General features: G+C 41.3%; 2 protein-coding genes across 4 annotated transcripts; one reads left to right on the forward strand and one right to left on the reverse strand.

Moving 5' to 3' along the window:
- Window positions 1–22: 22 nt before the first annotated feature.
- On the reverse strand, window positions 23–8347 carry RB195_010592 (uncharacterized protein; the record flags this gene model as incomplete). Of its 3 annotated transcripts, XM_064191679.1 has the most annotated exons (11): window positions 23–27; window positions 85–90; window positions 150–282; window positions 2257–2343; window positions 3824–3922; window positions 4113–4166; window positions 4709–4795; window positions 6374–6427; window positions 7924–7954; window positions 7998–8010; window positions 8067–8094. In XM_064191679.1, 11 exons carry the CDS (start codon window positions 8092–8094, stop codon window positions 23–25), a joined length of 597 nt encoding a protein of 198 aa, XP_064049260.1. The 3 variants fall into 3 exon arrangements, with proteins under 3 accessions (XP_064049260.1, XP_064049261.1, XP_064049262.1); XM_064191677.1 differs by lacking the exons at window positions 23–27; window positions 85–90; window positions 6374–6427; ... (1 more) ...; window positions 7998–8010; window positions 8067–8094 and adding an exon at window positions 5912–5959 and having other exon boundaries at window positions 136–282; XM_064191678.1 differs by lacking the exons at window positions 23–27; window positions 85–90; window positions 150–282; ... (3 more) ...; window positions 4709–4795; window positions 7998–8010 and adding exons at window positions 5998–6018; window positions 6082–6147; window positions 8325–8347 and having other exon boundaries at window positions 8011–8121.
- A 260-nt stretch (window positions 8348–8607) lies between these two features.
- RB195_010593 (uncharacterized protein) lies at window positions 8608–9336 on the forward strand (the record flags this gene model as incomplete). Its single annotated transcript, XM_064191680.1, has 1 exon — window positions 8608–9336. The coding sequence occupies one exon, from the start codon at window positions 8608–8610 to the stop codon at window positions 9334–9336; it is 729 nt and encodes a 242-aa protein (XP_064049263.1).
- Window positions 9337–15709: the final 6373 nt, after the last annotated feature.

Raw genomic sequence — 15709 nt, forward strand, 5'->3', positions numbered from 1 at the left:
AAGAGTTTTGGGTCAAAATTGATCAACCTATAATCGAAATAAACAAAAAACAAGAGTTCACAAAAAAATACTCGGGGAACTAACATTTCTCTAAATCTTCATGGCATCATATGGATTGGCAGCAAAAGATCCGTGCTAGATCGACAGACTGGATAGCATCCTTTCTATAGTTGGAAGTGCCTCGTAGAAAAGCTGGGTGTATTCAGACTGTTCACTTGAGTCGCTCATACGATCAGCCAAATCAGAGAGAAAAGAATCGAATTTTTCGTGCTCCGAAACGCACTAAAATTAACTTATAATGATAAAGAAATGCTCCATTAGATCAGCCAATAAAGATCTGAAAAGAATCTATCTTTTCCCGCATCTAAAAAGATAACTACGAGTAAACATAAGTAGTAGCTAGCCATAACCACATATATTGTAATATATTCTATGTCTCAAAAAGTATTTACGCACTCCAGTTTTCACTTGATTTTTTACATAGCGCTGAACATATGTTTGACTGAAGCAATGCCTATATTCAGTTGTTTTTCATAAAGTTAGTTAAAGTTCTGGCGTTAATCAATCGGCTTGGGATGCGGCCCGACGTTCACTTCAATTCAGAATCGTTTGAGGTTTACGAACGTGTATCTGGCCTAAACAATGACTTGCGGTGGCTAGCCGATGCATCAAGTCAGTGCTTTTATCCTCCCAGACAAGTCTGGTACCATTTTATCGACCCCGGAGGGATGAAAGGCTTGGTGAGCACTAGGGCGAATTCGAACCTCCGATCGATCGTGCAGGAAGCGGAACCTCTAACCGCTACACCACACCCGCCCCGTTGTTTTCCATGCCCACACAAATGTCGTAAAGCGTATGGCTTCTGAAGTACTCGCAACTTCAATCCCTAAACCATTCGGAAAAAAAAGACGAAGTCAAACAACACTTAACATCTCGCATATTCCCAGTAAAACATTCTAGAACACTCTGCTAAAACATTCTAAAACAGTCTGAACACTTGTTTCCAAGTTGTTTTAGAAAGAAGGGTTCATCAGCTAAACGATAACGTGCCTCCTAAACAAAAATTTCTCTTGGTTGTTGAATAAGGGGTGGTAGCTGGATTAATCGCAAAACTAACTTCATTTCGTTGAAATCTGTCTCTTATAGGCAGCTAACTGGTTAAAGACAGCGCACAACGAAAATAGATATTTTTGAACGAGTTTTCTTACGAGGAACCTAATAACGGCCAATTATGCAGAAGCTGGCATTCGTGCTGCGTTTACCAGCTAACAGGAAGGACAGCGTCAAGAGCCCATTAATTGTCTATATGCTCTGAAGTACGATCGAAAAGGCCGTTTTCCGTGCCGTTTTCGAAACAATCAAGAGAAATTAAGCGGAATCGCGCTCAAACTCGCGTTCTACAGCACTTTATCTGCCCATCCGTGCTAAGATCTAAATATCTTCAATTCTATAGTATGCTGTTTTTAAGCTTAACAGGGTTCTTTTTGACTGTAATAAGTGGATAACAGAGGATCTTTTCAGGCAGAGTCAATTGTTGTGATGTGATATTACCTCCTCGCAGGTTCTATTCTCAGCTGAACCAAATTTTCATAAAAGTGGAGTAAACTTGGAACTGCACTAAAAAGATGAATAGCTCAATAATAAACAGTTCCCACTACATGAAATTAATGACACCTAACGGCCAAAAATGCTGCAAATATTGATTGGTAGGAGATTGTAAATAACTTCGTGAGAGATGACATCGAGAAATACGTTTAGACGCACTTCGTATTAGAAGGTGTGGTCTATAAAATCTTTGAATTACTATTCTTTGGGATCTCCTAGCTCTTCTTTTTGAGTTTAGATGGGACGTAGATGAGAAAATAGACACGTTTTCAAGATAGTTTGCAACTATCTTGAAAAGTGTCAGTTTTGTCCCTTCTCTCTTCTTCTTTTCCCCTTCGCTCTTCTCTTTCCCTTTCCAGTTCTTCTCGTTTGCTCCTTCCTCTCTACAATCCTTTTGACGTTGGGAAAATTTCAACATGCGCTTAACCCTGCCTACAAACAAAACAACGCCAGGAAACAAGGAAAGAGACTTCAGGCAACCCAAATCAATGAATGGCACAAAAAGCCACAAAAAGCACAAACACAAAGTACAAGGTGAGTGGAATAGATCCGAAGTAAAGATAAAGAAGATAGACTATGAAGCACACTGACCAGAATATAATTAACTAACAGAAGAAAAGTAAAATAATGCAAGGAAGACAAATACCTCACCCTCTCGGCATCTTTCACAAGTTCATCGATTGCAACTAGCTCCTCAATATATGCGGGTTCTTCATTCTCAATACGGATGATGTCCTCCTGAAAGGCCATTAGTTTCCAAAGAGAAATTACCATTGTCACGAATGTAAGAATTCTTGCGCAAGATTAGGATGCGCATGTTACTCCCCAGTGTCACAATAAATACAATAAATACTGAAGTAACAGTTGTTGAGTTGCCCTAGCCCTATAACATAAAAACTAGTATCTGATATTTTTCACTCAACATAAAGAAAACCGTGCACTTCATGCTGTAATTACTCGTAAATTTACACTACTAAATCTCAAGACAAATATAACACTTTGCATTACACATTGTTGGAGCGGGTGGCTCCCTTTACATCTGCATGATTGGTGCTTCGATGAAGATCAAGATCAGCAAAGCGTACCATTACCGTTCCATTACACCACCATCGATACATAAAGGGTAAAAAAGATAAGGTGTCTGGCGTTAATCCGCCCCCACGTTCACTTCAATTCAAAATCGTTTGAGGTTCATGAACGTGTAGCTGCCTATACAGTGACTTGCGGTGGCTGCCGATGTGTCAAGTCAGTGTTTTTATCCTCCCAGACAAGTCTGGTACCAATTTATCGACCCCGGAGGGAAGAAAGGCTTAGTGAGCACTGGGGCGGATTCGAACCTCTGATCGATCGTGCAGGAAACGGAACTTCTAAGCGCTACACTACACCCGCCCTATCATCGTTATATAGGTATTAAAATCGTCTGGGGGATAAGAATACTGGCTTATGATAAAGGGTAGCCCTCAAAAGTCACTATAAAACCCGAAGAAGCGTTCATTAGCCCTAATGATTTAGAATAGAATCGAACGCGTAGGCGAATCAGGCAGAAGCGAGGACTAAAGCCGAAAAGTTCATTTTTTAAAGCTTTACTACACACAACTAATTCGCTACTACATGTTTGCATTTGACCTGCAAATGCTCTACAATAGAGGCGTAGAATACGTAGAAGTAGCAAACATGTGCCACAAGGTAGCTTACAACGAAGCCTTTCTGCACTCAAGCCGACGCTAACATTTTTTTTCTCATAACGGAAACATATGGAGATAAATATACCACAAACAACCGTCAAACTACGCCTGGCCTTCGAATAGTGATGAGACAGAAAAAGGCCTACAAGTTCATGAGCAATACCCAACAGGACGAAGGCGGAGGTCCTCCAAGTAAGGGAAGTGGAAGAAAGTACAAGAAAGTGTGGATACGGCCTTCAGAAAAGTAAGTTTAGATACGAATCAATGAGGATTCAGAGCATGAAACAATCGGAAAAATAGAAGGCAATGAATTTTATCGAAGCTTTTGTTAGTATTCTCTTACGGTCTTATGGCAATTATCACATTAAGGAATAACAAGTACAGTGCTTTCATTCAAAAGTAAGTACTTCAACGAGAGGTAGATAACTTTGATCCAGAGTCTGTGGCTTTATAAGACGTAACATTAATTAGAAATATACGCATGTTGACCAGAGCGAAGTCGTGCTAAAAAGAGATTAAAAAAGGACACTAACCTCCAAACAATTTAACTTGTTATCTAATTCTGCAAATTGGCACACAAGTTCACCCATTTCATTCAATGCTCTTGAAGCCGAACTACGGTTTGCACGCACCTTAAAAAATGAAGTTTTGCATGAAGTTATTTGTAAGATCGTTTCTCAGCAAATCAATAGTCATGCTGTCATCTTTATTTTAATGATGAAGTAAGGAATGCATAGAAAACTTTGGAAGTTAGCTTTGTTCCGCTTACTCAAGAAGCTATCATTCTAAGAACTTGCACGGCAACAGAATTTGATAGCGAACCTTCTCTTCAATGATTTTGTGGCGATATTCGACTTCAGCAAGGATCTCTTCGCACTGAAACATTAACATCAACACAGCAAGCACAGGAACAATCAATGACCGGAAAGTTAACGAATACCATTAAATTATTCAATCTGTCGCGACCTAGAATCCACAAAAAGTGGGAACAGGGTGCAAAACATTAGCAGAAGTATCTTAATTATACAATCAATTGTGCAATTAAGATACTGTTGCTGTCCGTATGAAACCCGTTCGCGATCCGCGTTCGAGTGGTGTCACGTCACAAATTGTAATAAGAATGAAGATTACTCCATTTCTTGAATTAAATAACAGGTTGCCCTCGTTTACTGGCCGCTACGCTGTTCAAACTGCTTGCAGGTATGGATCACTGCCTGTCTGTCCGAAACTCCTCCTGGTTAGAAAATTTAATAGAACGTGAGATGAACGCAGGAATGTGAGATTTCAAAAATGAACGCTGCGATGTTGAGCAAAGCAAAACAAAAAGTTGCTAGTTCGATTTCAAAAACATGAAGAAAGAAGAATCAAAAACAAAACAGCAACAGGAAAAACTCAAGGAATATGAATAAGAACTTGACCTGGTGCAGTTGGGCACTCTGTTCCGAGCATTTCGCCTTCTTCTCCTTTCCGTTTTGCTGATGTGTTTGGCGTTTGCGTTGGTCGTACTACAACAACCGCACATAAAGTGAAATTCTAACTGCTGATTGAGTAAAAGCTCAAATAGCTTCAAATCCTAAATATTCTACAATATGAGCGGTCTTTCTAGGATTGGATCTGGTAACAATCTTCCCGCTTCTTCTCCTTTTTTACATCAGCATACTGCACCACTCAAAAGAGTAAAAGTGCAGCAGCAACCATACTTTAGTCTCCTTTCTAAAGAGCTTTTTTTGTATTAAATTTAGCGTCTACTTCGAGACGGCAATGCTCGACTATTCGAAACAAAACAAATGAGCAAAAAGAGCACGTAAGAGTACTTTCGAAAAATAAGAAATTTGAGGCATCAGGAGCACTCAACAGGAGTTCGCACTGCCCGAGTACATTCGACAAAATGACTTGCGCAACCCTACAAAATGAGGAGAGATCTCACGTGAGAGGAATGAAATTTTTCGTTAACCAGTAATAGTTAACTTTTTAAAGGCGATGTTCACGGAAAGTTTCTTCATTCTGGCAGGACCATGGACCAGTTTTCGATATCAGATATATACCAGATATCGCGAAGCCTAGTGCTCCCAGATGCCTCAAACTCATGATTTTAACGAGGAAAGCGCGTTTTCGTTATATAGTAACCCCTATTTAGTGGGGGAGATATCGCGATCTCGAAAAATTTCTCCGAGCACTGCCTTTGATAGCGATTCAGGGGGGACTTTTAAGGACATTCGCATAATTACGCTGAGAGGAACAGACAGACATAATGCCTTTAATATAAAGCGCACGCAAGTAGAGGGAGCTTTTTCTTTTTAGAACGGGAACCACACACTTACACTTATGAAGAAATAAATAAAGCTGGAATGGTTTTTCACAGAGTGATACTGCTCTTTTCTTGTGTAAATTTTTGAGAAAATCCATCATAGTAGGTATCATGGTGAGAAAACCTCAACTTCGTTGATAGGACGAAGAAATCATTCTCGGGTTACAAATTCGGAAATCCGAAAACGGAGAGTAATCTCGCATGTGATCATGGTTGGTTGGCTGCTCACAAATCATGCAAAAGTATAACTGTTAGATATTTGTTTAGGTTTGTTATAAACTAAATGTTAGATCAAAATCGTGGATCGTCTCACCGGCTGGAGAAACGTGCAGATGCATTGTACATTAAAATAAGCACCCATCGTTTTTCTAGACAAGAACCTACCAAATTCTAAGCGCATCAATCCAAACGCACTGATTCCTGAAACAATCACATACGCATAGACAAGAATGAAGAATGAAAAGGGAAGTCGTGGCGGTTAACCTCTGGCTCATTTGATAATTTTTCTCCCGTGTGAAATGAAAATCGCTTCCTTACGTGAAAATTGGGCTGACAAGAAAAATGAGCGCTGCATTGTCCAATTTAACATTTAAGTTGGTGAAGTAGCGTATTGATATTCGGACCTGGCTGAATACCCACATCATGACGGTGAGGATGACTGATAAGAGATGCGTCAAAAAGCATCCAACAACAAAATAATTATTGCTAGAAATAACTGAGAAGACTAGCCTTTGTGATTGTAGTCAAAATTTGTGAATGACAAAGCACTTCTAACCTTAGATTCTCGAAGTTGTTTTGCTCCCGATGACGGACAAGCAAACGTAACGTGCTGAAAGAGGAAACTGTGATAATATCACGAGTAAAACACGCAGTGTCCGTGAAACATGCCATTTTCGCGCTGAACACCGAATATAGGTATGTGAGTATTACGATGCCAGAGAACTATCTCATCCTAGGCTGACATCGATATAACCACAAACTTATTTTTGCTGTGGCAGTCATATACGGAACGGAACGATGAGTCAGCACTGCGTATAGTTCATAAAGTGTGCTGTTGTTTGGACGCAGAAGCGATTGAAACCTAACGTTGTGCATAAATTGAATTAAATTGATTGACTGATTTTGTACATAGCGTTGCTATTGTTATCTTTTGGAATAGAATATAATAATATATAATACATTTGTTTCTGTTTTCGATAACAACTACTACATTCTAGTTTAAAAGTTGCAGAAGAAATCGCAACAAGAGATGTTTCTGCGAATAATACGCTTCGAGAAACGTCTTCTTTCCCAATTTTTAAATTAGTTTTATTCGTATTTGAGCACACCAGCTAGCACACCACTACAGAAGAACATTTGTTGGAATTGATTTCTGAGAGTGGGCGCGTGTACTGCTTAACACAGATAAAGATACTGGGCTCACCTATGCTTCCCCAGCAGTGCTGTGAGGTCAAAAACAGAGAAAGAGAGAGAAGGAAAAAAAGAACGAAAGAATGAAGAGGAGGAAAGAACTAGTTGCAGGAGATGTTTAATTTCTCACTTCGTGCACTTGCTCAAAACATGTGAGTCTTATAACGAATGCTTTGTTACTGCTGCATTTGTAATAAGAATTACACGTTTTGAGGGATTGCCTGAAGTGAGAAATTAAACCAACAGGAAACAGGTGATGGTGATGAACAAGTGCTGATCTGATCTCCTCCACATACCTATGCGGTTATAATGAATCTCGGAGCTGCGCTCATCATCATGCATTCTGTACACGTTTCTATATTACTTTCTTAATCGCCTGGCTGGTGTCATCGCGTGACGCAGTTACCGGCACCTTCGACGAGGCATGTCGTCCTCGAATATAGTTCGGCCAAACTTTCGCTATCTACAGCTCACATAGAACCCATCCACTTGTAATTGTTAATAGGTTGCGAGATTTGTTCTTTCGGGAACTGCCTATCGTCAGCGAGAGACCTGAGAACCTTTAGACTAACAATATACAGCAGTTCGGGGCAACAAAACGGTGTTGATACCAAGGATTCCATACTTCCTCTAGGTATTCGACCTATTTGGGTTGGGGATTGCCAATGCAACGAATGACAGCACCTCCTTGTAAGATCTGGGCAAATTCCGCCTAACTAAGCAAGTTATATTGATCAAAAGTGCCAAGAGCGTATACTCAAACGTCTGATTGTATTTATTGCAAACAGAGCATACTTAGGGGTGGTATTTACCACAACGGCACTCTGAGTAGAGCTTACCGTATCCTATGTCTTACAGAGACACCACAAATAAATCTAAAGATAAAATAATAAAGGGATTGAATACCCAACGTACTTTAGCTTCCAAGTTCTTCGATGCGGTTCTCCTAAGCATTATAGTAGACGAACTTTCCCACTAAGAACACCAACCGTTTGAACACACCTGGACGAAGAGACTGTCGTCAAATATAATGCGTCGTTCGAATGAACAGCACATACACTCAATCGTGTAGTCGCTACTGAACATGTCGTCTCGGCATGAGGCGAGGATTTTCTGCAACCACGACTTTGAAGCGGTCTATCATCGACCCCGATGATGTATAAGGGGCGTGGTATAAAGTAACGTGGCGGTTATGGTTATTCTTGCGCATAACACTACTTGTACGGTTCAGGAGTGCGACAGACAACGCTCTGCCCATTCTTTCATCCAATCCTTTATTATGTCTTTATTATGTTGCTGGCAATTGTTCTACTCACCTGTACTCACATAATAAAGACATTCCACTGAACCACCTCTTTTTGTCTGTTCAAATATTGTTATAAAATACCCTAAAGTCTCTAGCCACCCACTCACACAGTTTGGTGCGTCGGCTAAAACAAGTCACTACTCTCGCGCGTCAAAGAGTAACATCTTTGAGGACAGGAGAAAGAGACTACCTCATTGAGCAACTTATACGGTTAAACTAAAGACCGTGAATCGCATCAGATTCACCCCAGTAATTGGGCAAAAAATCGCATTTGCACGTGCACAAAGAAAGAAATGACACTGCATTTTCACAGAACACCAATAGTTCTCAGCGGAACGACGCTAAAAACTTTAGCATCCCGTTACGGGGAATACACTAAACAGGTTGAGTACTCAGCAATAGATGAGGACACTTATCAGGAATGCCGATCAGCCACAGCACTTTTACAAAGTAGCATAAGGCAAATAAAAGAGGCAAGAGGAAACCTTCAAGAATTATATAACAAGGTTAGAGATGAGTATAAAAACAGCAAAAACAAGTCCGAAAGGAAGGATTTGATGATTGAAATTGAACAAATAGAGGAAAAATCGCAGCTACAATCTGCGATACCTGAAGCAAACGACCTAACGTTCATGCTAACAGCGCGCCTTGATGAAACAAAAAATATGCGCGAAAATATGGAAATCAAACTGGGATACATGCCCCTAAAACCTCAAAGAGACGATAACGTCAACAATGAAGAAATCGAAAGGGGGGATGGTGAAATTGATAACACAAACGAAAATTGTGTGAGAGACACCACAATGCCATCTTGCTCGCAAGACACATCAAATTCAGCATCCATATGCAATAGTGGCACAGCCAAAAGGACGCTGAGGTCAATAAAACCTCCACAAGCCACACTACCAAAATTTTACGGGAATTCTGAAACCCAGAATACTGGGCCATTTTTGAAGCCCTTGTCCATAACAGTGAAGAACTGGACATTATGGAAAAGATACTCCTACTCAAAGAAAGTTTAAAGGGTAGAGCGCAAACAGCCATCAAAGGGATAAAACTCATTCCTGAAAACTACAATTAGTTAATCAATACTTTACAGGAGAATTATTCCAATCACCAGTCTAACACATCACAAATAGTCAAAAAATTGGTCAGTATGAGTGTGGCAAACAATTCCGCCGACAGTTGTTCTACAACATTTGATCAAATAAGAATGCTGACCAACCAAATGATTTTTGCAGGATACGATGTAGGGAAGACCTGCGACCCAATGTAGTGTGAAACAATCTTATCTAAATTCCCTGAAGACATCATAAAATCAGTGCTAGTAGTCAGTCAATCACAAGACCGGCAAACAGTCGATGACCTCATGAATCTCCTAAAAACAGAGATCACTGCAAAAGCCTACGTCGAAAGCAGACTTGGCCATAAACATGTCAACAAGGTCATCCTATCAAAGACCAATCGTGACAACTTACGGCCTAATCGTAACTGCTTGTTCTGTCATAAGGACAATCATGTATCAATGCAGTGCCGAACGGTCACGGACCAAAGCATTCGCCGCAAGATACCTAAGGAGCAGAATCGCTGTTGGAAATGTTGCTCCCCTAATTATAGCAGCTTTGACTGCCAAAGATCAGTTTGTCTAAAGTGCGGACAAAAACACATTATGAGCCTCTGCTTTAAGACTGAGCAACTCAGCCAAAACAACAACTCGAAACCCAAATTTGTTCGTGTTGGCCAAAACCTTTTTCATATACCTGTTTTCTGGCAAAATAGAGAAGAAAACAATCGAAATATTCCACAAAGGTTCAAACCAATAAACACTCAGGTGTCTGTGGAACCCCCACAGATCAAGGAAAACTCCATTCAGCACAGTCAAACTAGCAAACAACTGATATTGATGACTGCTGAAGGCAATATTTGGAACGCCAGAAAACAGGTATATGAAAAAGTGCTATTTTTCTTCGATTCTGGCGCACAAAAAACAGTAATCGAAGAAAATCTTGCAGAACAACTCTGTCTACCCAAGAACACGACCGAAATCTGCACCATGTCCGGAATTGGCGGCCATATCGAGTGCTTCGAAAGTCATAAGGTTCCGGTAAAACTAGGAGCTGCTTTCGGGGAAGAAATTTGCATGAGTATACAGACCAAACCAGTCATAACAAACGGATTCCCTTCAGTGAAATTGAACACAGAAGATATTGAGTTCTTGAAAACAAACACTATTTGTTTAGCAAATTCAAGGCATCAAAGGAATCCGGTCACCACGTTTTCATATAGCAAAAACGGTTTTTGGACCCACAATTTATGATCGAGGAATCAGCGAAGTAAGTGAAACCGCTAACACAGTATGTCACAGCCTGACAGGAATTTCCGAAAACACGGAACAAGAACTCTTACAGAAAATGTTTGAGTTGGACGGCCTCGGTATCATGCCGGAAGAAACCCAGGGAGACGAAAAAGTTAAAAGATATTTCGAGGAATACTCGAAATTGATCTCATTCGAAAACAACATCATCACAGCTCCCTTTCCGCTGAAAGAAAATGTAATCCAGTTGGAAAATAACTACTCAGTAGCTATAAGAAGGCTAGAATCTTTACAAAACATCCTCTTATGTAATTCTGAACAAAAGCAGTGGTACTGCGATCTTGTGAACAAATATGTCAGTGAAGGGATCGTAGAGACCTTCGACACAGCAGACCGTTATGCGGCTGGAATATATTATATGCCACATACAGGGGTATGGAAACCACAGAAAAAGGTCCCTTTAAGGATAGTCTTTGATGCTTCGTCTAAACGAAGAGGCCACCTCAGCCTGAACGACGTCATTCGAAAAGGGGAATCCTTCGTTAACAGAATACACGACATTCTTACCTCCTCAAGGTTCAAGAAGATCGTCTTAATGTGTGATATTGAATCTGCCTTCATACAAATTCGATTGGTAGACGCACACAAGGATCTATGCAGATTCTTGTGGCTTCGGAATGTCAACCACCCACCAACAAAAAGACAACGTCGTCGAATTTAGATTTAGAAGGTTGCCTTTTGGCGTTGCAGCTTGTCCGAGTATACTAAACATGGCGATTCTGTCCTATTTGGAATCCCAAAACTCGGAACTATCCACAGAAATTGCCAAAAATTTGTATGTAGATAATATACTTTTGCAAGCAGAATCGGTTCTTGAAGCTGTAAGAAAGTATAAGGAATCAAAGCATCTCTTCAGCAAGATAGGGATGAATCTACGCGAGTATATCTCAAATTCTGAAGAAGTAAATTCAAGAATTCCGTATTCAGACAAGCTCCAATCTGGACCAATGAAAATACTAGGAGTTGATTACAATACTATAACAGACAACTTTACTGTGAGAACAAAGTTTGTTCACAATAAAAAGTTGACTAGGAGAGATGTCGTGAGCCAAATTAATTCGATTTATGACCCAATAGGTCTCGCAGGACCGCTCATGATTAAACTGAAGTCCATGATGCGAGAAATCTTTGATTCAAAGGTGGACTGGAAAACTCCACTCGATCAAAAGATATGTGACGAATGGTACAAATTGTGTAAAGAAGTAGATCTAGCAACATTATCAATTCCTAGGTACGTGTTATCACCCAGAGTAGGTGACCAAAAACGCCTTTGGTTGTTCGCAGATGCAAGCAGGATTGCAATCGCAGCTTGTTTATACTTACAATTTGTTCCCTCTGGCACAATTTCTGGCCTGATCTGTGGAAGGATGCGATTGACCCCCAAAAAGTGCCATCAGACTATCCCAAAATTAGAGTTGCTCGGAATCCTTATTGCAGCTAGATTAGGATGCAGCATATTATCAGCTGTCCAAGCAAAAATCGAAGAGTAACATAGTTTCGGACAGTGAAATTGCCTTGTACTGGATCAAATCTTCGAAAAAAAGTTCCTATTTTCGTAGCAAATCAGCGAGAAAAAATACTTAGTATTAAACAGCGGCTCGATAATCGTGGTGCTACGGTCAAATTCTTCCATGTTAGCACCGAAAACAATCCAGCTGATGCTGGAACCAGAGGTCTGACAGCACAAGAAATTAGCGAGCACAACTGGATCGAAGGACCACGCTGGCTAGAAAATCACTGTAGCGAGTGGCCTATCAAGTCGATAAACACACTATCTGACGTCCATGAGAATGACGGAGTAGAAATAATGGTTACCTACATTGAAAGTAACCACATAAGAAAACAAACAACAAGAACAGCTTATTGATCTCAAGCGTTTTTCGAAAATCGACAACGTGCTACGTGTGCTAGCAAAGGCTGCAAAAACAATGAAAAATTGGGCTGCAAAAACCAATCAAAATCGCTTGTCACCGATAAAAGTATCAGAAGTCGACAAATTTGATAACGTGTTCAAACCGCATCAGATATGGTCAACGCGGAACGCCTTCTAATTAGTCATGAACACAGAGAAAAGCGATTTCATGATAAACTGATTATTCGCGACGAAGACAGAATCATTCGGCACCACTCCTGCCTTCAAAATGCCTCAATTCCGTATGACACAAAGTCACCGATTTATATCCCAGAAGACTCGGAATTATCCAGGCTGATCGTGCACGATATTCGCATCAAAAATGGCCATTGTGGCAAAGAACACACTCTTTCAATCGCAAGACAACGCTTTTGGATTTCACGTCCCTCTTACTCGAATTCAAGAAATTCCTAAAATTCTCGTATTCAAGAAATTCCTAAAAGGTTGCGTCATCTGCAAGAAATACCAAGGTCTTCCCTTAGGAGCACCGATCATGCCTCCACTACCAAAGGACAGGGTTACAGAGTCCAGACCATTTCAAAATGTCGGATGTGACTTCATGGGTCCTTTCACTTCAAAAACTCTCGAGAAAATGTACGTGTGTTTATACACGTGCCTTACAACTTGAGCAGTACACTTAGAAGTGATAGAGAATCTTTCGGCAGGAGCATTCCTCAACCGTTTCGTGAGATTCGTCTCGCGGAGAGGTGTTCCAGAGATTGTCCGCTTAGATTGCGGAACCAACTTCAAGCTTGGTGAAGTCATTATCACAAAGATGTTCTGCGACCTCAGCGAGAATGGTCGATCTCTTATGTCATATTGTGCATCCCAACGAATAAACTGGATCTTCAATCTTCTGGATCCCCCTGGATGGGTGGTGCATGGGAACGACTAGTCGGTTTAACCAAGAAAGCGTTTAATAAATCAATAGGGCGCAAACGCTTGAGTTTTGCAGACATGTGCACCGTAATCACTCGAATTGAGACAATTCTAAACACAAGACCTCTTACGAAACTGAACTCCAGTGATATCGCAAAGATAGCATTGAGGCCCATTGATTTTTTGAAGGGAAATTTCAACTACTCGCTTCCGAACGACAAAGTTGCAGACGTATCGGGCGATCCTGACTACGATCTTAATCTCATCCAAATAGAAAAACAGGCACTTGAAGCGTTTCAAACATCAGAAATGATAGCCAATAAATTCTGGGAGAAATGGAATGTTGAATATCTGACCTCATTAAGAGAAACACAAAAAATCAACCTCAAACAACCCAGACACCTACCTAGATCACTCCCAGAAATAGGTGAAATTGTTCTGATTGAAGAAGAACTAATACCCAGAGGGTGCTGGTCATATGGTAGAATTACGGAAATTATATAGAGCACCGATGGTTCGGTTAGGTCCGCCAAAGTACTTTTACCGAACCGAAAAACAATTCACCGTCCTCTGAACAAAATTTTCCCCTGGAAATCCGAAGTACTCCAAAAGAAACAATAAACACCCGAAAAGATCAACATCAACTTAACCAAGAAAGGAGGAAACTTCCAGCTCGTACCTCAAAAACAGAAGCGTATAAGATAATCAGAGACTACTAACTAGGACTCGAAGGTGCTCAGTACACTATTCCGCCAACATCTTTTGCACCAAAAATGTTGCTCGCAGCTAGCCGACCGCGTTGCTGCGCGGCAAAGGAGCCGATCAATCGTTAGCCGATCCCTCCATCAGCTGACAATCAGCCACGGTCAACCAAAATTGAGTTGGCTTACCGATCTAATAGCTGCCACTGTAGCGCATCCTCTGGTCCTCTCGAGTCGCCCGCTTGTGGGCTACCAGCCGAAGAAAATACCTGAGCGGGTTTAGACCGCGCAAAAATAGATCAGAAAGATCAAAAGTGCCGCAAATAATATAGTACCTTCTCGGGTGCCCGCAGTCAATTACAACTTTTTCATTACGCACTCAAAAGCACTTTGGCGCACCATCAAGAGCAGAGAAACTTACATCTAGGCTATTCATTGAGGGGGGGGGGGGGGGGGTTCAAGATACTGACCATCTGAACACGTATAAATAATGGTGAAATCAACAAAGAAACACAAAATCTTGTCGTCTTCCGCTGGTGCTATGCTCTCCACCCTGGACGATCTGGAAACACACTACTGCATCATCTGCTCCCCCGCCTCGACAGTCTTGAGAAGGTCTGCCAAACGCTTCTGGAAAGGACTGCTCCGAAGTCCAGCTGCCTATTTTACACTGTGGACGAGAATCGTGACAATCTTCATTCCGGGAGATATCCACGGTTCCTGGATCCAATCTCCAAAACAGCACAGGCGACAAAGCTGAACCTGTGCCTCCTCTGCCTAAAAACGGCACACGAGGACTTATGTGGAGTGAAGTGTGGAAGTTGTGGTCTTGGCCACAATTTCCTGCTTTGCTCCTCCAAAAGACCGCAGCCACCCACGAAGCGGCCATACAAAAAGTAAACACTCTCGCCAACCGTCAACGCCGTCATCGTCATCAACAAGCCACAAGCCGTCATCAATGCACCTGCACCAAGCCGAATTCTCAAGTCACCATCAGCAATCCACCATCAACCAAACGTCAGCCCACCACCCACGCCACTCCACAAAACTCCGCAACAGTCGAGCCGAAGGAAAACATTTGTAGAAGTAGAATTTGTTTCGTAAATTATTACTTTGTGCTGTTGTCGGTCGTGGCAGTATCATCGACCCTGATGATGTAGAAGGGGATGGTATAAAGTAACGTAGCGGTTATGGTTATTCTTGCGCATAACACTACTTGTACGATCCAAGAGTGCGGCAGACAACGCTCTGCCCATTCTTTCATCCAATCCTATTGCTGGCAATTGTTCTACTCACCTGTACTAACATTATAAAGACATTCCACTGAACCACCTCTTTTTGGTCTGTTCAAATATGGTTATAAAATACGCTAAAGTCTCTAGTCACCCACTCACACAGTGCGGTCCTTATCATATGCAATTATGCAGGGAAATGGAAGAAGGGGATGAAGCAAGCGCTTATGTGATCGCACCTAGCTTAATGTCATTTTGGATCGGCTATACAGTCAGGCTCGTCTACGCTGCCCTGAA

Source organism: Necator americanus, chromosome III (genome assembly GCF_031761385.1).
Source record: "Necator americanus strain Aroian chromosome III, whole genome shotgun sequence".
In the NCBI taxonomy this organism is placed as follows: domain Eukaryota; kingdom Metazoa; phylum Nematoda; class Chromadorea; order Rhabditida; family Ancylostomatidae; genus Necator; species Necator americanus.